This window comes from Clupea harengus, chromosome 8 (assembly GCF_900700415.2).
Source record: "Clupea harengus chromosome 8, Ch_v2.0.2, whole genome shotgun sequence".
Classification (NCBI taxonomy): domain Eukaryota; kingdom Metazoa; phylum Chordata; class Actinopteri; order Clupeiformes; family Clupeidae; genus Clupea; species Clupea harengus.
The window spans coordinates 6,559,594-6,585,907 of NC_045159.1; the positions used below are offsets into that span (position 1 = coordinate 6,559,594).

Sequence of the window (26,314 nt, forward strand, 5' to 3'; positions counted from 1 at the left end):
AGAGTGGGGTCTTAAAATCTTAATTAAGTTGCACGTCCTCCTATATGGGTGTGTTTTCTATTTTAATTTTCATGTTCAGGAAATATGACTAGGCTAATAACATATTTTCAGGGTAAACAGTGACTATGTTGGACAGTCATACAAACTCAATACCTGTGAACCCTTGCCCATTCATTTTAACATTTGTTAAACTTTTTTGGATACCACCAATGTCTAAAGTTTTTCATTAATCACCATGATTAGTGAATCTGTTTGATACTGTGCAGTTTTAGTATTTACCCGATATAGGCTTCAAATGACAAATGACATATACCCTCATCCCACAAGCAGAAGCCTCTCTTGTGGTGCAGCACTTCACCGAGCCTGGTCCGCACCGTCTCCTTGCAGTGGTATGGGTGGAGCATCAGTAAGGAATGGCTTCTGGGAGATTATCGAGTGTAGAGTTTGGCAGGACTTACTTGCATCTTGATCTGTTCCATCCCAATAGGCCCCCAGTCAAAACCTGTCAAGAACACTAAGGAAGGGAGGAAAGTGGTCTGCAAGAGTTCCTATTCACACCACACATTTAGTAGCAGCACACTGTGTGTAAATGCAGGTGAAGCCAGACATCATTACAAAGTGTAGTGTCTTGTCCGTGTGTCTTGTTACAACCTACTGATGTACCCCCCATATGCCACAGGCCTTCTTTCTGAAACAAACCTTATAATATGGAGAGTGCTATGTCTGTCAGAATTGTAGTACTGACATAATGACATAATGTACACAGTACACTAAAACAGCCCCAAAGAACATACTCAAGTTGCACATGCAAAACAGTGATATTTTACTAAAAGTTCCAAACAAGGGAAATATTTGACCTTTAAGCATGTTTAAGGAACATGATGGTAATACAGAGATTCAGAGATTGCTCAATAACCTCTGTAAATTCATGGCCATTGCCAACTTGACAGTGGTTTCCAGAGGCTCACTATTGTACAAACTACATAAATTGTTCATCACTGATATATATGTATTTAAAGTATGTACTTCAGGTATAAAGTCTTTTTTGTTTTGTTTGTTTGTTTGTTAGCAGAATTACGCAAAACCTACTTGCCGGATTTTCAGGAAAAAATTGCAGAAAGAGAATGGACCAAGGAAGAACCCATTACATTTGGGAACGGATGGAACTCACGGTCAGCCTATACGAATTTAGTTTCATTTTCGCAAACATTACACCTGGACGAATTTAGTATCGCTTTCATTAACGTTGAAAGAGACAGCCTTTGCCCTTGGCAGAGGAATATGCTCCACTGTGTGCTATTGTAGTTATGTAATGAAATAAAGCACGTGGACATGAGGCAACTGGATATGAAAGACAGTGGGATTCTGAGCCCGTGAGGATCACCTTTTTTGGTAAACTTACATTGCTTTATCTGATTCTGGAAATTAATACTGATTAGTTTCAAATACATTCCATAATTTGTTTTATCAAAGAACTGCCTGTGACGCAAGACTGGATTTACATGTTTTTGCTTAACCTGTTTGAGATTGTCCCAGTCATAGTCCCAGTCGTCCATGATTTTTTTTACAGTGCACTGAACTTTCACAGAATCTCCTTAAATACTTTCTTACTAGATTCTTGGCTGTCAAGTTCCAAACTCTGGACTGGACTCTGCTTGTGTAATTAATAAATACATTTTACAGGTAAAATGAGCATGAGTACACTTAAACACTATTGCATGGTGGAAGGAAAACAAAGGTAAACATAGGTCACCTTTAAGAGTACATCAGGCCTTTATTGTAACTCATGATGATGACAGTTCTCAAAATTAGTGTAAGTCATTTATGCTGTTCCAGTACTGTGCAGCCATACGTCAAAAATGCAACATACAGTGCTGTCAATCATAGTCGTGCATTGCTAAATAGTCACTTATCTGTAAATAATAAACTTTATCAAAGAAACAGCATCTTTTAGTGCACATGAGTAACATAATTAGATGATTTAAAGGTGAATCTTATATTTCTTTTAAGAGCCTACATAAACTGAAAAGGTTTCATTAATATGTCAAAATGTGTGATACAAACATGTGATACATACGCAATGTGATACATGTGTGATGCAAGAGATATTTCTGTGACAGCATGTAAGAACTGTGAGGGTTCCTCATTCTTTCCAGAAGCCTCTGTTGTGGTTCAGAGCCTCAGTGAGCAGAGTCTGGAGTCTCTCTTTGGACTGGTACATGGGAAGGTCCAGGATGGCATGACATGTGAGGGATTGTGGGAAATGATCCTGAGATGACTCATGCCAGGCGCGTATGGTCATCCTAATCTGATCCATGCCCAAGATCGGCACGCGACCACAGCCAGTCAGGAACACTTAAAGAGCACAGGGATGAGTAGAAGACAGAGGGAGAGTAAGCCAGTGGCGAAGGAGAAAAAAGAAGAAGAAAAACAAACAGAATAGGATCAGACATCCATGCACCTGTTATGTCCTGAGATTGTCTACCAATACTATCTTTGGAATGTGTGTGCTGGACTTACAGAGGAAGGCTTTCTTTTGATCATGAGAAAGCTCGTCAAAAACCTCCCAGAATATTTTAATCACAGGGTGGTTTCCATGGTATCCGCTCTCATAAACTGTGTTCTACATGAGAATTAAATTTTAGAGTTTAGCAGTGTAATAACAAAACAAAACAAAAATGAAATGATATGCCGAATGGCCTACATGTTTAGCAGCAACAGTTATATAGATAGATAATGTAGCTACTGTTTTTAGCAGCAACAGTGATATAGATATAAAGCCGATGATACTCTAGACACTGTTTCAATAAAAAACAGCTTTTCATCAGGGCCAAACATCCATAACACACATTATATGCCCAGAGTTTCAAATTCACAGTGATATTTGAAAAGAATACTACCTATGAGGTAGCCCAGTGTATCGTCATTGTAAGACTGCATAGTCATAATAGGTGGATTAATCACCTGTTTGAGTTTGTCCCAGTCGTAGTCCTCCCTCCCCACCATCATCCCCCTCAGCTCCTCCGGGTGGAACATTTCCACCACGTCTCTGGCACACACTTTGAAGAAGCCCCTCTTGAACTCCTCAAACACCCTCTCCACTGATTTGTTTAAGGCATAGTTCACATAGGCCTGCACAAACTCTTTCCTGTTGGCAAGGATAGGCAAATATGACAAAAGAGAATTCCGTGTCAGTATCTGGATGGTTACACTGATTACATGGAGGTAAAAAGATCAACCTGTCAGTGTCATTAGAAATGGAGAAAAAAGGTAAATGTGAAGTGAAGTACTTGTTTTTGCTTGTCACAGGTTTTCCCATTTCTTTTGGATCCAGCTCCGTTTCAGTGTCATCCCAGGTAATCTGTTAATATGATATACATCAGTGTTTCTCAAACTTTTTCAGACCAAGGACTACTTAGCCAATAAAAAAAAACTCGCGGACCATCTAACTAAATAGTATATCCCCGGAACAACAGGCCTCCTACCCAGACCTGGCGCCAGACAATTGTTAGTGACACATGATTTACGCGGGTGGGCTCTCCTTTTTTACGTACCGGTAGGCTAGATATAGATACAACAATGCACTGGGCAAAGCATCTGGAACCCTGCTCCATGCGTAACTTGGTTATGTTACAAACTATAGTTCGCTCACAGCCTCATACTCCCATCACACACTCAGACACGCCAATGTATCACACAACACAACCAATAAACACAACGATGCGCATACCGACCACGCGTCTGCAGTAATTCACTTCCAACAGTAGGCTGGCCGACTGGCATTAATATAGCCATCCTAGTAGTCAACTTTTCATAATTAAGAGTTTTCATTATCCAACGTCACACAACACAGAATATAGTTATCATCTTGCTGTCTCCGCAGCGGGAGAAAAAAACGCTGTTTGAATGCAGCTCCGCGGCGGGATGATGCCCAATGTGGCTGAACCATCTCGCCGTTGCACCTTCTCCTTGTCTGAGGCTTTCTCATTTAATTTTCTTTTCATTGTCCCTGTCTTAAGCCACCAATCCATGACCTTGTTTATAGATTAGGCAACTCTTTAATAGATTAGGCTCCTACTGACTGTGTTCTCTTCGTTCTGAGTTGTATGCTAGAAATGTCGCAATAATTTACTTTTGGTCGTCGTGGACCATTACGGGGCACTGGCGGACCACACTTTGAGAACGACTGATATACATGAATTCATTTCATGTGGCTGCTAATTATTTGGTTGTATGCTTGCAGTTAATGACAATTGTGCTTAATTAAAAAAATGCTTACTGAATAGGTCATGTCTAGATTTTCAATGTCATCATCAGTATAGTCGTACAAGATGTACCGCAAGCTCCTTCAGAAACAAAACACAATCCAAAGACGTATGTTGCATTAGTATTGCATTAGTAATAAATAATAACTCCATCAACCGGTTAATGTTTATCAAGTCATGTGTGCATACTTACTCTCCAAGAACAGAACTGAACTCAGTCAGGTCTTCCAGTGTTACTTTGACACCCAGAAGTTTCTTAAACATAGCCTGAGGAAACGGCAAGTGTACAATGTTGTTGTTGTTCAAGGCTAGACCACAAAGTATTCCAAAGAGGAAGTACGTTTTGGTTTCATGTTTTGGCTGTTTAGGAAGAGAAAAGGTCAACAGATAAGGAAGAGTACAACAGAGTACAAGGTAGACGGCTCTCTGTGGTCAAAAAAGGAAAATAATTTACCTTAGATGGGAACCAGACAAGAGTTTTGGTGTCATCGTACATGAACATGCCAAAGTCAGGTGCAAACAAGTCATCAAACGTGTGAAGGAAAAAATCCTTTGCTTGCACAAGTGTCAGTTTTGTCTCGTCAACAAACTGGACCTAAAAACATGTCATTATTGGACACCTCTACCACGAATGCAGTAAACACAAAATGCAAAATGACAATGAATATCAGAGATAAAGCTTTCACCGTCCTTGTCATTCCTAAAAAACACAGACTAAACCAGTTGATCCACAAGCAAAATGTGCTTACCACCAGCTGTTTTTGGAAGTTTTCATGGTCAGTGGCACCCAGTTGCCTAAATGTATCCTCCAGGAGATGGGTGCGTCTAATGTTGAGCTTGATCACAGGAGTAGGGACCTCCCCAGGGAAGACGTTAGGACCTACCCTCCCAGTGAACGCTTGGTGATGGATCAGTTGGTGGGATACCTGGAATACAAATAACCCAGACAATGTCAGGATTATGGCTTTAAAGCAGAGATGTGAGTGTTGTGAATGGCTGAAAGAGGAATTTATTCTTATCCATCATATGTGGACTCCAAGGGATACCTTTCACCCCTAGGTTCATGCTGTAACAAATTCTAACAAGCTATTTCCTATTATTTCCTAGTAAGTCAAGTAACTGCGTATCTGTTATTCTGAGTGGGTGACATAATTCAGCTTTCATAGACAAGTTACAAGGTAAGGCGCTCAAATGATTAATGATGAGTAATAAGAATATTGATTAGCATAAAAATATATTGAGAATAATAATTGAGGAGAAAGAAGTATACCTTTGTAACCTGAGCATCATGTTGGTAAATTAGCACCTTGCTCGGAAGATCTAAGAGGAATGGAAAACGGCAGAAAATCGCAGGTGTAAGTTCCACTTCCTACAGGAAACAGACAATCAAAATATTAATATCCATGCAAATTCATCAAGATATGGGAATATAGTTAGAATATTTGGCACTGATACCTGCAGTTGTGACGACTTAATTTGTCTCCACAATGTCACATCTGTCTGAAGCATGATGGAGTTTTGGCTAAGTTCCTTTATGTAGAAATCAGTGAAATGAACTTGCTTAGACATCTCAGCTTTCCTGTTTGCCTTCAAAGAAAATTTGAGAAATGTGTCATCACCATGACACTCCCGTAGTTAAGACAAAGCTGAGCAGGAAGATGTTCAAAGCTCAGTAAGGCTTAGTACAAGTACCTGATCTTATGAATTTATGGGTTTGAATTACCAAGCCTCGATACTGGCCAGATGAGAGGGGGTTTATTTTGACAATATGGATGGATAGACAACACTACTAACCAGAATACACAGCAGACCTCACAGTTACACAAATGAGTACTTTTTAATGAAGGTGGCCCAGGTGGCGTAAGGTCCCACAAATTATCTTTAATCTACCCCAAATCTATGTGCACAAATGAAGTAACCATTCATGAATTAGTTGACCCTTTTATTGTGCACCGTGTAGTAGAGCAGTGGTAATCAGGTTTTCCATTCCTGCAATACTGCAGTAGTACCTCAACATTATGGTTCTTAGACTCATGAAATGCCATCAGATGGCTAAAGAAACACTCACTCTGTGAAGGCACTTAAGGACCTCGAGAGTAGCCTTTACACCAGGGTTGTAGTGATGCAACAGGCCGGCTCTCAGGAGGAAGGACAGGGCGTTTTTCCACACCTGGATGTGCTTGGACATCATTGTTTTTCCCATGGATCCCCACCAGCCCTCTGTGTGTCACAGACATCACTGTGACATTTACTATGTCCAACTGCTTTAAGGTACTAATACTTCAGTTATTGACTTCATAATAAGACGAGAAGAGAGGAAGACAATAAGAGAATTCAAACTCAAAAACTCATTACCCTATCGGGTAAGAGAGAATTCAATCTAATTATTCATGTAATTGAGTTTCATGAGATTTTGGTGGTCTGGTGCGACTTAAGTCAAAGCAGGAAGATCAAAATATTACAGCAGGGGGTCCACTCCTCTTTGCCAATCAATTCATAACTGTTATAAAATGCAGTTTTCTGGATGTTTTGGTTGATATTCTGTCTCTCACTGTTAAAATAGACCTACCATTACAATTATAGATCACACATTTCTTTGCAAGTGGCCAAACTTGCGAAATCGGCAGGGGGTCAAATACTTATTTTCCCCACTGTATATAATATCAGTGGCTACTCACCAAGAACCTTCAACAAATCAGGACACAGCTTGAGAATGGCCTCAGCCAATGAGACAGCAAGATATGTCCCCAGCTGCTGTTTGAGCAGCACCCTCAGCAGCTCAGGCAGGATGAGGTAAACCCTGAGGGCCTCCACTCCAGCAGGGCAGTGGTTCAGGGAGGGGAGCAGATGCTGCTGCACCACACTCTCAACCTGAAAACATACACAGACAAGCAGAGTGGAGTAGCCACAGTCTTCACACTGCTTAAGAGGCTGCAGGTGTGATAACTAGGTTGAAACTCACTGTTCTCACACACACAATAATATAAAATATAAGATTGAATCATCCCACAGCAATACATTCTTATTTGTAAGACAATATTTAGCAGAAATCAATATAAAAAGTAAAACAAGATTTGACATTACTTGTCACAAATCTCAAATTGTCGTAAATTGAGCAAAGAGAATGAATTTGAATGCTACCTCTTTCAGAACCTTCTCTTTCCGTGACAGCTTCTCAAAAAACTGGCGAGTCATGGACAAATCCAAACCGCACTGATGTTGTGAAGTCGAGTAATGTTTGTCAGAGCTGCACACAAGAAAGGAAGTGCTTAAAAGGGTGTATGGAAGAGAAATACTGGGTAGAAATATAATGAGCAAATTACCTCTACCTTTTTTTAAGAAAACTCCCATTGATACATGAGACAGATGAGAAAATCTTTGTGATGTTCCTAGAAGTATGAAGTGAAGCAGGAATCAATGTGTTAAAGTATTTTTTAAATGTTCTCAATGAGTACATACAGTTAAAACCAAATGTTAACATAGTAACTGAGCTATAATTGTTTACCTCTTTGTCCTTGTCCAATGTTTTGGGTTGCTAGAGATCCATCTGTCTGCTATCTCTAAATCTAACTCGCATGCCTTCTTCCTTTGATCACAATTAGGATGACTGGCAACCCAATTCTGTAGAATAATGTAACCTATCAAGACTACAGCATAAAACTGCAATAATGCAATTTTTCAATTGAAGGATATTTCAATTAACCTACCTCTCCAGACCTGCTAACAGCAAACGACTGGTTAGCCCCTGCAAAAATTATCTTAATGGTGCTGTCATTGTTTTGCTCTGTTAGGGTTTAAAAAAGCACAATACAGCCAGTTTAGCATTGCCACCACTCAAAAAAAAAAAAATGAATTTCATTCACAAATTATATAGAGGACTCAGAAATCCTTTTACCACATTGATTTAAATGCAATACCAAAGTAACAGCCATGTCTAGTGTTACACAGGTCTACTATAATATATTTACACCACTGCCAAACCTTTGAGCAATATGCTCCAATAGACAAGAGAAGAGAAACGGCTATATCAGAACTTGCATGTTTACCTAAGAAACAACTAAGAATACAACTTTGTAAGGATGCACAGCACAGGGTTAACTATGTGTGAAGTGAAAGGGATGTTTTACCTTGTGGTAGATCAACAGGTAGAGGAACAGTCTGATTGTTTGTCCGGCCACTCCCGAGCTGTCCTTGCTCTCCACATCCAAATGCATACAATATGCTTTGGGACTCAACAAATCCCAATGTGTGATATCTTAGACAGAAACATATGTGCACTGAGATACAGCATTGATTTCCAAGTTTTTCTTTTTCATTTTTTTCTGTTCTAAATACATTTTACAAATTAATGTTACCTCCCACAGGCTATCTGAGACACCTTTGACCCCCAGAATTCAGCCACCAGTCGTGGTCGTAGTTCATCTCGGAGAGAGTTGTGCCCCAGCTGGCCATAGCGTCCTGATCCACATGTAAACACTAAACCACCCTACACAAAGAAACACATGAAAGGATTTTCCTGTTCAGTATGTCAGGAGTGCACACACATATATACATATACATCCAGCACACACATATATACACATACATCCAGCACACACAGACACAATGAAATACCTTTACCTTGGTTAACACAGCAGTATGTTCTGCTCCACAGGAAATGAAAACAGTCTTCTTCTGATGAAGGGAGACTACAGGGGCAGGACTGAGTCTGTCTGCACACAGAGTCACATGAATACAATCAGACATACATATACACAACAAGTACCAGTACCATACCAATGATGTAGCACCCAGTACCATCCCAATGATGTAGCATTCAGAGCACAGTTCCTGATGAGTTTCAATGCACCAATCCCGATGTGTCATCTTCAACTGGTTAAGCTTAAGCTGTAATACCTTTGCCTATCTGATTCTGTGTCTATATACATGTAATACTTCTTCTCTCTCCTTTCTTCTGCACAATAGGATGGGGATATTTTGGTCACACAGTGACCCACCCCTACTAATTTGGGGATGTGATGGAGGGCAGTAGTCAACATAGAATTTACAGATGGATTAAATGAACCATTATACAGTATAAAAGATGTTGCTTCACTGTGAGGCAACAATCCTCTGCTTCCCCTGTACAAACCTGTATCGTCTCCAAGGCCCAGCTGGCCAGCGCTGTTTTTGCCCCAGCCAAACACGGCCCCTGAGAGGGACAGGGCGAAGCTGTGGTCTCCTCCAGCACTGATCTGAGACAGGGGGATCCCCACCAGAGACTTGAGGGGTCGGGGGGACGAGGTACTGGACTCCCCCTTCCCCAGACCCAGCTGACCGTTGGAGTTCTGGCCCCATGTGAATAACTGTCCGTCTGAAAGCAGAATATATCTTCACAGGGCTGGCTTCAGCAAACATCAAATAACATCAGTTTTGTTAAATTACACAAAATGATTTTTTTCTGCCAGATCTTCCTTAATCCTCCATGGGTAATAAGAAAGGAAATCGATGCTTTCCAGAGGGCCATATATTTCAATGACCATATGTTTACAGTATGGCATTTCTAAACTAATGGTTTTATAAAAAAAATATCACACACTGGGAATGTGTGTATGCCCATAAAAGTTGATAATATGTGTAGTGTGCTGGGGGTGTTCCCAGCATGCATTGGGCGTGTGTGTTTGTTGTGGTTATTTAGTTGTTATCGTTCGGCACTCTGAGATTCTTTTGAATGAAGAGTGCATTACAAATAAAATAAATTATTATTATTATTATTATTATAGGTGTCCCTTTTGTGTCTAGTAGAGGTGTATGTATAATGTCCATCATTTAGCCGGTGTCTTGTGTTGATTAATTCCTGTGTTAGTTTAGTTGTCCACCATTAGTGTAATTGTGGGTTCCTTGCTATGCCTCTTCAAAAAGAAAGCTGCAGCCAAAACCAGAAGCAACACTGTTTGTTCTCTCTGCAAAGAACCATTTGAGTGACACAATATGCTTTAGAAAAATGTGTAATTTATAACATGAATACCTTTGGTAAGAGCTACTGAGTGATGGTCCCCACAAGCAATCTGTACAATTTGTCTGTTTTGGAAGTTTGCCGGGCCCCTGAGTATGAAAACCAAAGAAACGTGATGAGCTTGGCAAAGTCCATGATAGTTAACATAGCTGTGGAACTAAGAAGTCACCTACTTTTGGAGGCTGGATACATCAGAGGAATCCCAATGAAGCAGTGTGCCCTGTTCAGTAAGCAATGCAACATGTGTTGCTCCAACACAGACTGCTACAATCTTGTCATTCCTTGTTCGACTGACTGCAGAAATGGAAAATGAAAGGTACATTTTCTAAATTAAAAATAATGTTGACCGTTATTCATATTATAGATCAAGAATGGCATCTGCTTATAAATGTTTTGTGTATTCGTATATACATAATGCACATGCCATTGCCAAATGTATGGAATGTCAAGGTTGTAGGCCAACACAAATTCCTTCCACAAGTCAAACTGTAGAAATGTAGAACTGTACAAATGGCCTGCGAAAACAAGGGTGAGGTATACTGTAAACTAGAGTAGTTCCTTGAAGAACCTCTTGCTTGTGTGGCCTACGAATGTCCTTTCCCATTAGATTAACGAGTATAGATATTTTACTTCAAATTCCTCGACAGTATAACGCGCTTAATTTGTGTTCGTGTTTAACATAATCCGATGAAACTCATATGAGAGATGGCATCAGCATGCCACATTAAGAATTGCACGCAAGATGTTGACTGCACAAATGAAGATGGCCAAGACTGATAGGCCTATAGGCTACACTAGGCTGAATCATGAATGGCTAATCCTGTTTTACGTACAAAGTATTTCTGACAGATAGACACGGCCTGGATTAAGAGAAAGTGTTGTATGGAATGAGATGTGGTGGCAGCGTGGTAGAGTGGTTTGTAAGGGATTACACTGTCACTTTGAAATCAAACGGTGTGAAGACTACAATTTACAGGAAACCCCCTAATTAACCTTTTTATTCAACTGAATAAAAAACTGTTAGTTTACAACTGTATCCAACCCGGTAACACCAAAGTAAAAATTGCCGTATGAAAGGAAAACTATTAATTTGAATGTTCACTGCTGGACATTAATCCGATCTGAAAAATCTCCGATGAGAATACTTAAATAGCCTACACTTTGAGATTAATAGGAGGCTGCAACCTTGGTCTGTGTAATGCACTTTAGGAAACACCACCATAACGTCTCTGACTCCACTTACTTTGTTCCCACGATGCTTCATTTTGACTGTTTAATCTCACAGCCAGTGATGCACTTCCGTTTTCCCTCAGGATCGCGGTCACTCGTTCTCCAATAGAGAGGTCGCTGATTGCTGCTGCGGGGACAGCCATCTGAACCACATCGGATGTATGACAGTACTCATCCTTCTTGTTAAGAATATTAAATTCTTGAAATTTAACTTCCCCCCAACAATACATCTTAAACTGATAGGTCTAGTTCTACATGTAATAACGACAATTAGCCTACTACTGGAAGGACATCAAAAACATAGACTAGCAGTCATAATTCTGAGTAATCTGAGAGCCACCTGTGAGTGTTCATGAGAAGGCAAATCAACACTTAGCAGGTGACGTCGAGAAGGAAAATGAAACTCATCGCCTAGGCTTCAACATAAATGAAACTAGCTGGTTTCGAGACAGCTAGTGACGTCAAGCAATGTATTTACTTATGTCGTCCGTGTAATTTCACCTGTGTGTCATTGTGGCTAATCAAAAGAAATGAAAATGAAAGTGTTGAAGGCTATTCACCAGGAGGAAGTAGAACAATTTGACCGACTGCCTATAGCTGGCCCTATGGCGGCGCTCTACATTGAGCTTTGTTTGTTTGAGTGTGTTTTAACTGTCCTCACCTATTCCTCTCTCTCCTCTGGTCTTACCTCCTGTTATCTACCGATAACCTAATATAAATTCCACTGTAGACTACTTCAAATGAATATGGTTGTGATGAGCATGGAATGCACCTGCTCATTTATAGAGTGGGGTCTTAAAATCTTAATTAAGTTGCACGTCCTCCTATATGGGTGTGTTTTCTATTTTAATTTTCATGTTCAGGAAATATGACTAGGCTAATAACATATTTTCAGGGTAAACAGTGACTATGTTGGACAGTCATACAAACTCAATACCTGTGAACCCTTGCCCATTCATTTTAACATTTGTTAAACTTTTTTGGATACCACCAATGTCTAAAGTTTTTCATTAATCACCATGATTAGTGAATCTGTTTGATACTGTGCAGTTTTAGTATTTACCCGATATAGGCTTCAAATGACAAATGACATATACCCTCATCCCACAAGCAGAAGCCTCTCTTGTGGTGCAGCACTTCACCGAGCCTGGTCCGCACCGTCTCCTTGCAGTGGTATGGGTGGAGAACTGCTCGATAGAGGGCGGTATTAAAGCAGATATTTTACTTCAAGTTCCTCGACAGTATAACGCGCTTAATTTGTGTTCGTGTTTAACAAAATCCGATGAAACTCATATGAGAGATGGCATCAGCATGTCACATTAAGAATTGCACGCAAGATGTTGACTGCACAAATGAAGATGGCCAAGACTGATAGGCCTATAGGCTACACTAGGCTGAATCATGAATGGCTAATCCTGTTTTACGTACAAAGTATTTCTGACAGATAGACACGGCCTGGATTAAGAGAAAGTGTTGTATGGAATGAGATGTGGTGGCAGCGTGGTAGAGTGGTTTGTAAGGGATTACACTGTCACTTTGAAATCAAACGGTGTGAAGACTACAATTTACAGGAAACCCCCTAATTAACCTTTTTATTCAACTGTATAAAAAAGTGTTAGTTTACAACTGTATCCAACCCGGTAACCCCAAAGTAAAAATTGCCGTATGAAAGGAAAACTATTAATTTGAATGTTCACTGCTGGACATTAATCCGATCTGAAAAATCTCGGATGAGAATACTTAAATAGCCTACACTTTGAGATTAATAGGAGGCTACAACCTTGGTCTGTGTAATGCATTTTAGGAAACACCACCATAACGTCTCTGACTCCACTTACTTTGTTCCCACGATGCTCTCTTTTGACTGTTTAATCTCACAGCCACTGATGCACTTCCGTTTTCCCTCAGGATCGCGGTCACTCGTTCTCCAATAGAGAGGTCGCTGATTGCTGCTGCGGGGACAGCCACCTGTACCACATCGGATGTCTGACAGTATTTATCCTTCTTGTTAAGAATATTAAGTTCTTGAAGTTTAACCTCCCCCCAACAATACATCTTAAACTGATAGGTGTAGTTCTACATGTAATAACGACAATTAGCCTACTACTGGCAAGGACATCAAAAACATAGACTAGCAGTCATAATTCTGAGTAATCTGAGAGCCATCTGTGAGTGTTCACGAGAAGGCAAGTCAACACGTAGGTAGTGTTGGTGACGTCGAGAAGGAAAATGAAACTAATCGCCTAGGCTACAACAGAAATGAAACTTGCTGGTTTGGAGACAGCTAGTGACTTCAAGCAATGTATTTAGATACTTATGTCGTCCGTGTAATTTCACCTGTGTGTCATTGTGGCTAATCAAACGAAATGAAAATGAAAGTGTTGAAGGCTATTTATGGGGCGCCGTTTGTAAAATGTTTCACGTTCGAAAATCCTGCTCAGTTTTGGTACATTTAGCATTATCATATGGAAAAAAAAGCATGACAATATTTAAATGTCACTTTTCAAGCATTTAGAGATAAATTCATGTAAATTCATGCGATAACTTTTCCAAGGATCATTTTTGGCAGTAACACAAAGTTGTTAAATAATATAAATATTTCATCTAAATGTTAATGTTAAATGTAAATGTTAAATATAAATGTAAATGTTAAATGTAAATGTAAATGTTAAATATAAACGTAAATTTTCGATGTTATATATAAATGTTAAATATAAGTGTTAAATGTAAATGTTAAATGTAAATACAAATATCAAATGCTAAATGTAAATGTTAAATGTAAATGTTAAATGTAAATGTAAATGTTAAATGTAAATGTTCAGTCTACATGTCAGACTTGACGACAAAACATTACAATATTTACGGTAATTCATAGCTTTCAGTCACACTAAAAGGGATACCTTGCGGGCAAAAGCGAAGATGTCGACCAACAGTGGACATCGTCGAGCAGCGCAGCCTACTCAATTACGATCGCCATCAAACACAGATCATACCACAATAGCCAGACAGAGATATCTAGAAAAAAATTACATTTTGGGAACCTGTGATCCCTTTACTGCACCCGCTGATATTTGTATTTCTATAACGTCGTAGAAGTCCCTGCCTGAGCTCCAGTTTGGAGATATTTACATCTATCTAATAGAAAATCCGTCCCCCTACACACCTCAAAAACTGAAAGCCTACCAAAATCACAGATAGTTATTTAATTTTCAGAAGGGGATGGGTTCATAACGATGTCGTCTGGAAGGTGAAAACTAATAAACATCTTCATTATCAGAGCAAAGATGATTGCCATTCAATAGCTAGCTACCAGCTAGTGAGCTACATGCTGTTAGCTAGCAGCCTTTAGCCTACCCAACACTGTTCTTTATCATTTGACACAATTTCCTGGTTAACACAAGTACAACCACCTGGTCTGGCGAATGACAACTGAAATTATCTTCCCATGTATTTTCTACTGGCATTGTAGTATTACCAGTTGGATGACAAAATACAGTAGCCTAGCCTACTTGCTTAGGTACTTGTCGCAATCTCAGAGCAGAAACCGGGTAATCCAATTTTAATCGTGTTGATGCTTTGTTTCTTGACTTTATTTCTTGATCTGTTCCCGTTTTAGGTAGTTATTCTGATAAATGAGGCGACCAAAACAGGGTTACTGCTTTTATTGCAAGCTCCAAAAATAAGGCTACTTTACTGCCCGCCTGAGAAAAGTTGACCCAGAAGACGTCTACAATCAGCTGGAAACAGCCGGGCTTGTCTCCTCGCCGATTTGAACAGCCAACCGAGCAACAACTGTATAACTGATATATTAAATAATCTTGAATGAAAGATGGTCAGTTCCTGTATAAATTCCAGTGGTAGACAGCTGTGGAGTGTATTTCTTGCCCGCAAGCTGGTAATTCTGACGTGACGTGAAAACTATGAAAGCCAATTACCGTAAATACTGTAAGGTTCAGTCTTCAAATCTGACATGTAGACTGAACATTTAACATTTACATTTAACATTTAACATTTTACATTTACATTTACATTTAACATTTACATTTAACATTTACATTTAACACTTATATTTAACATTTATATATAACATTGAACATTTACGTTTATATTTAACATTTACATTTATATTTAACATTTACATTTAGATTAAACATTTATATTATTCAACAACTTTGTGTTACTGCCAAACATTATCCTTACATGAATACCTCTCTAAATGTTTGAAAAAGTGACATTTGAATATTGTTGTGCTTTTTTCCCCATATGATACTCCCCATATATACTTCAAATAAATATGGTTGTGATGAGCATGGAATGCACCAGCTCATTTATAGAGTGGGTCTTAAAATCTTAATTAAGTTGCACGTCCTATATGGGTGTGTTTTCTCTTTTAATTTTCATGTTCAGGAAATACGACTAGGCTAATAACATATTTTCAGGGTGAACAGTGACCATGTTGGACCGTGTTGGATAGTCATACAAACTCAATACATTGCCTTGTGAACCCTTGCCCATTCATTTTAACATTTGTTAAACTTTTTTGGATACCACCAATGTCTAAAGTTCTTCATTAATCACCATGATTAGTGAATCGGTTTGATACTGTGCAGTTTTAGTATTTACCCGATATAGGCTTCAAATGACAAATGACATATACCCTCATCCCACAAGCAGAAGCCTCTCTTGTGGTGCAGCACTTCACCGAACCTGGTCCGCACCGTCTCCTTGCAGTGGTATGGGTGGAGCATCAGTAAGGAATGGCTTCTGGGAGATTATCGAGTGTAGAGTTTGGCAGGACTTACTTGCATCTTGATCTGTTCCATCCCAATAGGCCCCCAGTCAAAGCCTGTCAAGATCACTAAGGAAGGGAGGAAAGTGGTCTGCAAGAGTTCATATTCACACCACACATTTAGTAGCAGCACACTGTGTGTAAATGCAGGTGAAGCCAGACATCATTACAAAGTGTAGTGTCTTGTCCGTGTGTCTTTGTACAACCTACTGATGTATCCCCCATATGCCACAGGCCTTCTTTCTGAAACAAACCTTATAATATGGAGAGTGCTATGTCTGTCAGACTTGTAGCACTGACATAATGACATAATGTACACAGTACACTAAAACATCCTCAAAGAACATACTCAAGTTGCACATGCAAAACAGTGATATTTTACTACATGTTCCAAACAAGGGAAATATTTGACCTTTAAACATGTTTAAGGAACATGATGGTAATACAGAGATTCAGAGATTGCTTAATAACCTCTGTAAATTCATGGCCATTACCAACTTGACAGTGGTTTCCAGAGGCTCACTATTGTACAAACTACATAAATTGTTCATCACTGATATATATTTATATAAAGTGTGTACAAACTAAAGTCTTTTTGTTTTGTTTTGTTTGTTTGTTAGCAGAATTACGCAATACCTACTTGCCAGATTTTCAAGAAAATTTGCAGAAACGTGTAGGAAGAACCCATTACATTTGGGAACGGATGGAACTCACGGTTAGCCTACACGAAATTTAGTTCCGTTTTCGCAAACATTACACCCGGATAAATTCAGTATCGCTTTCATTAACGTTGAAAGAGACAGCCTTTGCCCTTGGCAGAGGAATATGCTCCACTGTGTGCTATTGTAGTTATGTAATGAAATAAAGCACGTGGACATGAGGCAACTGGAGATGAAAGACAGTGGGATTCTGAGCCCGTGAGGATCACCTTTTTTGGTAAACTTACATTGCTTTATCTGATTCTGGAAATGAATACTGATTAGTTTCAAATACATTCCATCATTTGTCTTATCAAGGAACTGCCTGTGATGCAAGACTGGATTTACCTGTTTTTGCTTGACCTGTCTGAGATTGTCCCAGTCATAGTCCCAGTCGTCTATGATTTTTTTTTTTACAGTGCACTGAACCTTCACAGAATCTCCTTACTAGATTCTTGGCTGTCAAGTTCCAAACTCTGGACTGGACTCTGCTTGTGTTATCAATAAATACATTTTACAGGTAAAATGAGCATGAGTACACTTAAACATTATTGCATGGTGGAAGGAAAACATAGTTAAATATAGGTCACATTTTAAGAGTACATCAGGCCTTTATTGTAACTCATGATGATGACAGTTCTCTGTTGGTACATTACATGTGCAAAATTAGTGTAAGTCATTTATGCTGTTCCAGTACTGTGCAGCCATACGTCAAAAATGCAACATACAGTGCTGTCAATCATAGTCATGCATTGCTAAATAGTCACTTATCTGTAAATAATAAACTTAATCAAAGAAACAGCATCTTTTAGTGCACATGAGTAACACAATGAGATGATTTAAAAGTGAATCTTATATATTTTTTAAGAGCCTACATAAACTGAAAAGGTTTCATTAATATTTTAAAATGTGTGATACAAACATGTGATACATACGCAATGTGATACGTGCGATACATGTGTGATGCAAGAGATATTTCTGTGACAGCATGTGAGGGCTCCTCATTCTTCCCAGAAGCCTCTGTTGTGGTTCAGAGCCTCAGTGAGCAGAGTCTGGAGTCTCTCTTTGGACTTGTACATGGGAAGGTCCAGGATGGCATGACATGTGAGGGATTGTGGGAAATGATCCTGAGATGACTCATGCCAGGCGCGTATGGTCATCCTAATCTGATCCATGCCCAAGATTGGCACGCGACCACAGCCAGTCAGGAACACTTAAAGAGCACAGGGATGAGTAGAAGACAGAGGGAGAGTAAGTGGCGAAGGAGAAAAAAGAAGAAGAAAAACAAACAGAATAGGATCAGACATCCATGCACCTGTTATGTCCTGAGATTGTCTACCAATACTATCTTTGGAATGTGTGTGCTGGACTTACAGAGGAAGGCTTTCTTTTGATCATGAGAAAGCTCGTCAAAAACCTCCCAGAATATTTTAATCACAGGGTGGTTTCCATGGTATCCGCTCTCATAAACTGTGTTCTACATGAGAATTAAATTTTAGAGTTTAGCAGTGTAATAACAAAACAAAACAAAAATGAAATGATATGCCGAATGGCCTACATGTTTAGCAGCAACAGTTATATAGATAGATAATGTAGCTACTGTTTTTAGCAGCAACAGTGATATAGATATAAAGCCGATGATACTCTAGACACTGTTTCAATAAAAAACAGCTTTTCATCAGGGCCAAACATCCATAACACACATTATATGCCCAGAGTTTCAAATTCACAGTGATATTTGAAAAGAATACTACCTATGAGGTAGCCCAGTGTAACGCCATTGTAAGACTGCATAGTCATAATAGGTGGATTAATCACCTGTTTGAGTTTGTCCCAGTCGTAGTCCTCGCTCCCCACCATCATCCCCCTCAGCTCCTCCGGGTGGAACATTTCCACCACGTCTCTGGCACACACTTTGAAGAAGCCCCTCTTGAACTCCTCAAACACCCTCTCCACTGATTTGTTTAAGGCATAGTTCACATAGGCCTGCACAAACTCTTTCCTGTTGGCAAGGACAGGGAAATATGACAAAAGAGAAATCCGTGTCTGTATCTGGATGGCTACACTGATTACGTGGAGGTAAAAACATGAGAAGATCAACCTCAGTCAGTGTCATTAGAAATGGATAAAAAAAAAGGTAAATGTGAAGTACTTGTTTTTGCTTGTCACAGGTTTTCCCATTTCTTTTGGATCCAGCTCCACTTCAGTGTCATCCCAGGTAATCTGTTTATATGATATACATGAATTTATTTCATGTGGCTGCTAATTATTTGGTTGTATGCTTGCAGTTAACTACAATTGTGCTTAATTAAAAAAATGCTTACTGAATAGGTCATGTCTAGATTTTCAATGTCATCATCAGTATAGTCGTACAAGATGTACCGCAAGCTCCTTCAGAAACAAAACACATATGAAGACAATCCAAAGACATATGTTGCACTAGTATTGCATTAGTAATAAATAATAACTCCATCAACCGGTTAATGTTTATCAAGTCGTGTGTGCATACTTACTCTCCAACAACAGGACTGAACTCAGTCAGGTCTTCCAGTGTTACTTTGACACCCAGAAGTTTCTTGAACATAGCCAGAGGAAAGGGCAAGTGTACAATGTTGTTGTTGTTCAAGGCTAGACCACAAAGTATTCCAAAAAGGAAGTACCTTTTGGTTTCATGTTTTGGCTGTTTGGGAAGAGAAAAGGTCAACCGATAGGGAAGAGTACAACAGAGTACAAGATAGACGGCTCTCTGTGGTCAAAAAAGGGAAATCATTTACCTTACATGGGAACCAGACAAGAGTTTTGGTGTCATCGTACATGAACATGCCAAAGTCAGACTTTGACAAGTCATCAAACGTGTGAAGGAAAAAATCCTTTTGGTCCACAAGTGTCAGTTGTGACTTGTCAACAAACTGGACCTAAAAACATGTCATTATTAGACACCTCTACCACGAATGCAGTAAACACAAAATGCAAAATGACAATGAATATCAGAGATAAAGCTATCATCGTCCTTGTCATTCCTAACAACACAGGCTAAACCAGTTGATCCACAAGCAAAATGTGCTTACCACCAGTTGTTTTTGGAAGTTTTCATGGTCAGTGGCACCCAGTTGCCTAAATGTATCCTCCAAGAGATGGGTGCGTCTGATTTTGAGCTTGAACACAGGAGTAGGTACCTCCGCAGGGAAGACGTTAGGACCTACAGTCCCAGTGGATGCTTGGTGAGCATTATGGATCAGCTGGTGGGATGCCTGACATACAAATAACCCAGACTGTCAGGATTATGTCTTTAAAGCAAAGATGCGAGTGTTGTGAATGGCTGTATGAGGTTTTTATTCTTATCCATCATATGTGGACTCCAAGGGATACCTTTCACCCCTAGGTTCATGCTGTAACAAATTCTAATAAGCTATTTCCTATTTCCTAGTAAGTCAAGTAACTGCGTATCTGTTATTCTGAGTGGGTGACATCATTTAGCTTTCATAGACAAGTTACAAGGTAAGGCGCTCAAATGATTAATGATGAGTAATAAGAATATTGAATAGCATAAAAATATATTGAGAATAATAATTGAGGAGAAAGAAGTATACCTTTGTAACCTGAGCATCATGTTGGTAAATTAGCACCTTGCTCGGAAGATCTAAGAGGAATGGAAAACGGCAGAAAATCGGAGGTGTCAGTTCCACTTCCTACAGGAAACAGACAATCAAAATATTAATATCCATGCAAATTCATCAAGATATTGGAATATAGTTCGAATATTTGGAACTAATACCTGCACTTGTGACCACTTAATTTGTCTCCACAATGTCACATCTGTCTGAAGCATGATGGAGTCTTGGCCAAGTTCCTCTATGTAGAAATCAGTGAAATGAACTCGCTTAGACATCTCAGCTTTCCTGTTAGCCTTCAGAGAAAATGAGAGAAATTTACAACACTATGACACTCCCGTTGTTAAGACAAAGCTGAGCAGGTAGATGTTCAAAGCTCAGTAAGTCTTAGTACAAGTACCTGATTTTATGAATTTATGGGTTTGAATTACCAAGCCTCAATTCTGGCCAAATGAGAGGGGGTTTATTTTGACAATATGGATGGATAGACAACACTACTAATAAACCAGAACACACAGCAGACCTCACAGTTATACAAATGAGTAATTTTTAATGAAGGTGGCCCAGGTGGCGTAAGGTCCCACAAATTATCTTTAATCTACCCCAAATCTATGTGCACAAATGAAGTAACCATTCATGAATTAGTTGACCCTTTTATTGTGCACCGTGTAGTGGAGCAGTGGTAATCAGGTTTTCCATTCCTGCAATACTGCAGTAGTACCTCAACATTATGTTTCTTAGACTCATGAAATGCCATCAGATGGCTAAAGAAACACTCACTCTGTGAAGGCACTTAAGGACCTCGAGAGTAGCCTTTACACCAGGGTTGTAGTGATGCAACAGGCCGGCTCTCAGGAGGAAGGACAGGGCGTTTTTCCACACCTGGATGTGCTTGGACATCATTGTTTTCCCTATGGATCCCCACCAGCCCTCTGTGTGTCACAGACATCACTGTGTCATGTACTATGTCCAACTGCTTTAATGTACTAATGTTTCAGTTATTGACTTCACAATAAGACCAGAAGAGAGGAAAACAATTGAAGTTGAAATAAAACTCAGCACCCTATCGGGTAAGAAAGAATTCAATCTAATTATTCAGTCACTGAATTGCGTTTCATGAGATTTTGGTGGTCTGGTGTGACTTTATGAGTCAAAGCAGGAGGATCCAAATATCACAGCAGATTTCTAAACTAGATTTCTGAACGATCAAACATTATTTGGTTCATTATCATGTCCACACAGCATATATGTACTACATCAATCTCAACATAATCGCAGTTACTACAGCGGTCACATGTCTTTTCCTCAGGTCACATGCAAATCAGATGGATGGCAACCAGACAAGGTTATCAAAAGATAACGGTAAAGGCCAGGTATTTAGCAGATGCTTTTATCCATAGCGACGTACAGTCAGTCCACTTACAGCGATCGAGAATCGAACCCTAGTCAACCAAAAGCAGCAACGCTAACCACTGAACCAACGCGCCATAGACACGCCGCACGGTTATCAAAGGGTCACATGATCTTACGTAGAAGTTCCATGACAGAGTCACCAAGGTTAGTTATGGTCACTGCGAGAACCAGAACCAGGTTAATGACATTCTGGTCTTCATGGAGAAGGGGACAGATAGGAAGTAGTAGGAAGATGTCTGCTGCCTTCATAGCTGATGAAAAACAACAAAGAATGTCCACCAGTGGTTTGATGTTTATCTGTGAGGACCGAAGAAAACATATCAGTAAAAAGAAAACATTGTATCATTGTAACATAGTATCTTCATAGACACTATTCATAGATTATAAGAATTGATTATTGCAAAATGTAATATTAAAATGGTTTATGACTTAACTGCTTTGCGGATCCAAGGAACTTGCAGCAGTTTGTCAAATGCCTCACTTGCAGCTTGTAAGTCTACTCTAACAGAATTTGCTGTCATCTTAGCTTGAGGCTCACTGCAATTATTGAGACCACATAAATGAACATACATGATTAAACCTTCTATTCCGGAACTCACAATATAGTGCATTCATCAGTTCCACCTGATCCTGTTGTACTGGAGGTGACATAATAACTTACATGTCCTTTATGAAACTTCCCACAAGACTTGAACTTGATGAAAATATCCTGAACATTCTGTAAGAATCCACAGTAAGCTAATCAATGTATTTGCATACTAAATGTATTAATGTATCTCACTGTGTTGTGAGTTTGGTGGCTGTACAAAGACAACTAAACAAACCTTTCGGCCTCTGCGCGGTTTTGATCACCAGTGGTCATTGTTAGCCATCTCTGCAGCTGGGCATCATTCAGTTTTCCAACTGGTTGCAGTGCTGACGTTGCCTGAAGGAATTAATAGCCATGGTACAGGAATGTTATTGTTTCATTATAATAGTTTCCATTATCACCATATTAAATGTAGCCTGAAATTGTACATGTTATTGCCAGCACTGCTTATGACACCTACCCTCTCAGGTCGGGAGAAAGCAAAGTTGGAACTCCATCCCGCTGAGATTTTTAAATCTAGTTGTTGATGAGACAGTTTAGTTAAAATAAAACATATTCATCAAATCCCTTGCCTAAAGACGGGCACAGTAAAAACAGCTAAATAATAACTGCCATCTTGTGATAGAGGTCTACATTACCACTGACTGCTTGTACTTCCACACCAGCCCAGGTCGGTTCCACCATCGTGGGCTGTGTCCTGTTCTCTGAGCGGCCATTCCCCAGCTGCCCTCTCACTCCACTCCCAAAGGCCCAAAGGCGATTAGAAGATCCCAGCACCAATGTGTGGTGGCTGCAAAGGTAACGTTTAAGCGATGAGCTGCCTCAACCTTAATACCGAAACTGACATGCCAGTTGGCTACCCACATTTAGTGTCTGAGAGGTGAACATTTAGTAGTGGGATGGACAATAATTAAACATGACTGTACATCGCAACTTCAGGAGCATTGTAATGTCAATATGGATGTTGTGTTTTTAAGCAAAACTTTTTTCTGTAATGCTAAACTAGTGGCAAACCCTGTGGCATCCACAGAAGCCAATGAATGATAACCTGCAGCCTGCATAGAATGTTTTGTCAATAACACAAATATGCTTCTGCTTACATATAAGATACACTACAAGGAGTTCTGTTGTTTACAAATAAAGTACAACCTGCCACAGGCTATCTGTGAGGCTGGCCAATCTAGGCCTTCCACCATCTTGGGTTGAAGCTCATTGGCTGTGGAGCTGTGTCCAAGCTGGCCTTTGGCCCCCTCTCCAAAGGTGTAAACATGTCCATTCTAGGCATCGAAACACAATGACAGTTAAAGTTAATAAAGGTACTGATTTCACAAAATGGATAAATAATTCCACAGTCTCTCTATCTCTCGCTCTCTCTGTGCGTGTGTGTGTGTGCGCGTGCATGCACGTGCATGTCTGTGTACCCCGGCGAGAACAGCAGTGTGTGCTTCTCCACAACAGATAGACCTTATGTCACGATCTCTGAGGGCAGGCACTGAGCATATCCCAAAGCGACCTGTCAGGACGGCAAAGAGAGAGAGAGACTTAAAGAGGGAGACTGTCAAATAGTATACAAGTGTCTGCTAACCTCTATACCACGTATATCCTTGAACTCTTTTAATGTCATACTTTACAAAAGAGCGTGTAAAAGTTCACTGTACCTTTCTCATCCACCCTGTTAAGGCCCAGCTGCCCTGCATTGTTGGCCCCACAGCAATATACCAGTCCATGGAGTGTGAGGGCCAGCGTGTGGGCTCCTCCAGCGGAGATTTGAGTCACAGGCACCCCCAGAAGGGCACAAACTAGATGAGGCACGGTCTGGACATCCACTGCCTTCCCTAAACCCAACTGACCATGGCTATTCTTACCCCATGATAAAACCTCCCCTCCTGCAAGAATTAAAATGTCAATCACGTGTTACTACTACTCCTAATTATCATCATATCATTTTTGGTTCAATATGTTCAATATTTACCTGACGATAGAGCCAACGAGTGAACCTTTCCACAAGCAACTTGTGTGATCAATACTGGCCAGGGAGCTTGTATCCTAACCCATCTGAAAATGAAAGAAAGAAAGAAAGAATGAATTACTGTTCTAGGCCTACACTATTACCACATACCTCAATAATTAGTCGACAAAGTTGCCATACTGTGGCTGAGACATCTTTGACCGCTGATAGTCTATCCCTAGCTGTCCTTCATCACCACGACCCCAGGAGTAGATCTCTCCAGACTCACAGAGGGCCAAACAGTGCTCCTGACCACATGCTATTGCCGCCACTGCCTCCAGGCCCTCTACCACTGGGGAAAAAAAGGATATGCCGTTTATTATGAGGATGGTGATATAATCTTAGACAGGTCATGAATAAACTGTTTCTAATCTGTTAATAATGTTAAAATAAAAACTAATGTAACTCTACTAACTAATCTATGTTTCTAATCTGTGTTTTTCAATAACAAGTTTAAAAAAAGTTTAAAAATAAATAAAAAAAAGACATATGATTTGTAAAGAACAGGTATACTATTCAATGAAGTGGGTGTCTGTGTATGTGTGGGAGGGTGTGTGGGTGTGAATTGCCAGCCACTTGCGTATCGACTGGTCTGGATGCAAGGTTTCATCTTCCAAAACCAGATGAAGAAACGAAACTGAAACACGTCGCCTGTGCTCTGCACTAGCCTAAATATGTTAGACTGCTACCGATTCTAAAAGAAAATACGTAGGTCATGCACCCAACTTTATGAAATTGATTGATATATCAATGGCTCCCTCTATAACACTGCAACAGCTAATAAACTGGAATAAACTTTTCAATCAAATAAAATAGGTAATTTGAGAACAACCACAGAACTCAGTGAAATTGCCTAGTGTTTGATCTTACTTCTGCTCCTACTTCTGACAGCCTAGGCTATTTTAGTAGGACTTTATTTGTTTAGGTATACTTATTTGGGTCATTTTTTCATACCTGTCTTTCTGTCATAGGTTTAAGTGTTTAGCTTACCTTTAGAATCTTTACTTTTCCCTTTTCCCAGTTGCCCTTTATTATTGCGACCACATGAAAGGACTCGGCCATCAACCGTAAGAAAAAGGGTATGCTGTTCTCCGCAGGAAGCATCAAAAATAGTTTCTGAGCAAAATGCGACAGGTTGTGGTACATCAAAACATGTGAGATCCTTCGACAGAGGTGAGCCCAACTGTCCTCTCGATCCATCTCCCCAGCTGAACATTTCGGAATAACTCGGTGTACTGTGGGTGTCGCACTATTCATACGGTTAGCGCAAACCTCTGCCTCTCTGTCAGATCCTCCCCCACACACATAAACAGGTTAATTGGAGTCGCAAAGCCTATTGCATAGCACATCAGCATAGCCACAAGTTATACATTTTAGCATTGTAACGATAACAATAATGTACGATGCTAGCTTCGTTATGCAGTTTTTATTAGGAACTCCGGACAGCAAGGGCAGCTCTAAAGTGAGTTGTTTGTTATAAATTGAGAGTGCTGCTTTCAAATTTCGCGGCTATCGAATAGATAATTGTTTAGGTAACCAAAAATAGACAATATAGAAGACTCTTGTCAATGTCAGTATCACAGACTTCGTAATGTTTACCTGCTGTATAGGCTGATTAGTACGTATCTTCTTAGCCATCATTAATAAATAAACTTCTCGCCAGGTTCTTGAGGAAACGGCACGTATGTCCCTCTCTCGAGAGAGACAATGAATCAC

At 39.8% G+C, this 26,314-nt stretch overlaps 2 protein-coding genes across 2 annotated transcripts; both read right to left on the reverse strand.

The window, feature by feature from the left end:
• Nucleotides 1–1,749: 1,749 nt before the first annotated feature.
• LOC105907388 (probable E3 ubiquitin-protein ligase HERC3) lies at nucleotides 1,750–13,480 on the reverse strand (the record flags this gene model as incomplete). Its single annotated transcript, XM_031571309.2, has 22 exons — nucleotides 1,750–2,355; nucleotides 2,521–2,623; nucleotides 2,965–3,148; nucleotides 3,291–3,361; nucleotides 4,280–4,346; nucleotides 4,459–4,625; nucleotides 4,720–4,860; nucleotides 5,015–5,191; nucleotides 5,536–5,634; nucleotides 5,721–5,852; nucleotides 6,334–6,485; nucleotides 6,944–7,136; nucleotides 7,407–7,512; nucleotides 7,595–7,654; nucleotides 7,771–7,886; nucleotides 7,973–8,049; nucleotides 8,393–8,520; nucleotides 8,621–8,751; nucleotides 8,886–8,977; nucleotides 9,397–9,618; nucleotides 10,273–10,349; nucleotides 13,329–13,480. Coding segments are annotated over 22 exons (2,859 nt in total), but the record flags the coding sequence as incomplete, so codon positions are not given.
• Nucleotides 1,750–25,913, reverse strand: LOC105907389 (probable E3 ubiquitin-protein ligase HERC6). Its single transcript, XM_031571641.2, has 24 exons — nucleotides 25,589–25,913; nucleotides 24,740–24,890; nucleotides 24,563–24,645; nucleotides 24,249–24,476; nucleotides 24,012–24,103; nucleotides 23,740–23,867; nucleotides 23,229–23,380; nucleotides 23,051–23,106; nucleotides 22,826–22,926; nucleotides 22,663–22,719; nucleotides 22,436–22,538; nucleotides 22,118–22,298; nucleotides 21,369–21,520; nucleotides 20,753–20,884; nucleotides 20,568–20,666; nucleotides 20,046–20,228; nucleotides 19,752–19,892; nucleotides 19,491–19,657; nucleotides 19,302–19,368; nucleotides 19,130–19,200; nucleotides 18,796–18,979; nucleotides 18,352–18,454; nucleotides 17,968–18,190; nucleotides 1,750–2,132 (listed from the first exon to the last, which is right to left on the reverse strand). The coding sequence occupies exons 1-23, from the start codon at nucleotides 25,812–25,814 to the stop codon at nucleotides 17,979–17,981; spliced, it is 3,069 nt and encodes a 1,022-aa protein (XP_031427501.1). The 5' UTR covers nucleotides 25,815–25,913; the 3' UTR covers nucleotides 1,750–2,132; nucleotides 17,968–17,978.
• Nucleotides 25,914–26,314: the final 401 nt, after the last annotated feature.

Bases quoted from the DNA above. Each gene is read 5' to 3' on its own strand.
- LOC105907389 (XM_031571641.2), bottom strand. From the start codon at position 25,814: ATGTTCAGCTGGGGAGATGGATCGAGAGGACAGTTGGGCTCACCTCTG. The intron at 22,927-23,050 runs GTAGGTGTCATA...TAATTCCTTCAG, and splicing joins CTTTCTCCCGACCTGAGAGG to GCAACGTCAGCACTGCAACC. The intron at 22,299-22,435 runs GTTAAGTCATAA...CGGTCCTCACAG, and splicing joins TTCCTTGGATCCGCAAAGCA to ATAAACATCAAACCACTGGT.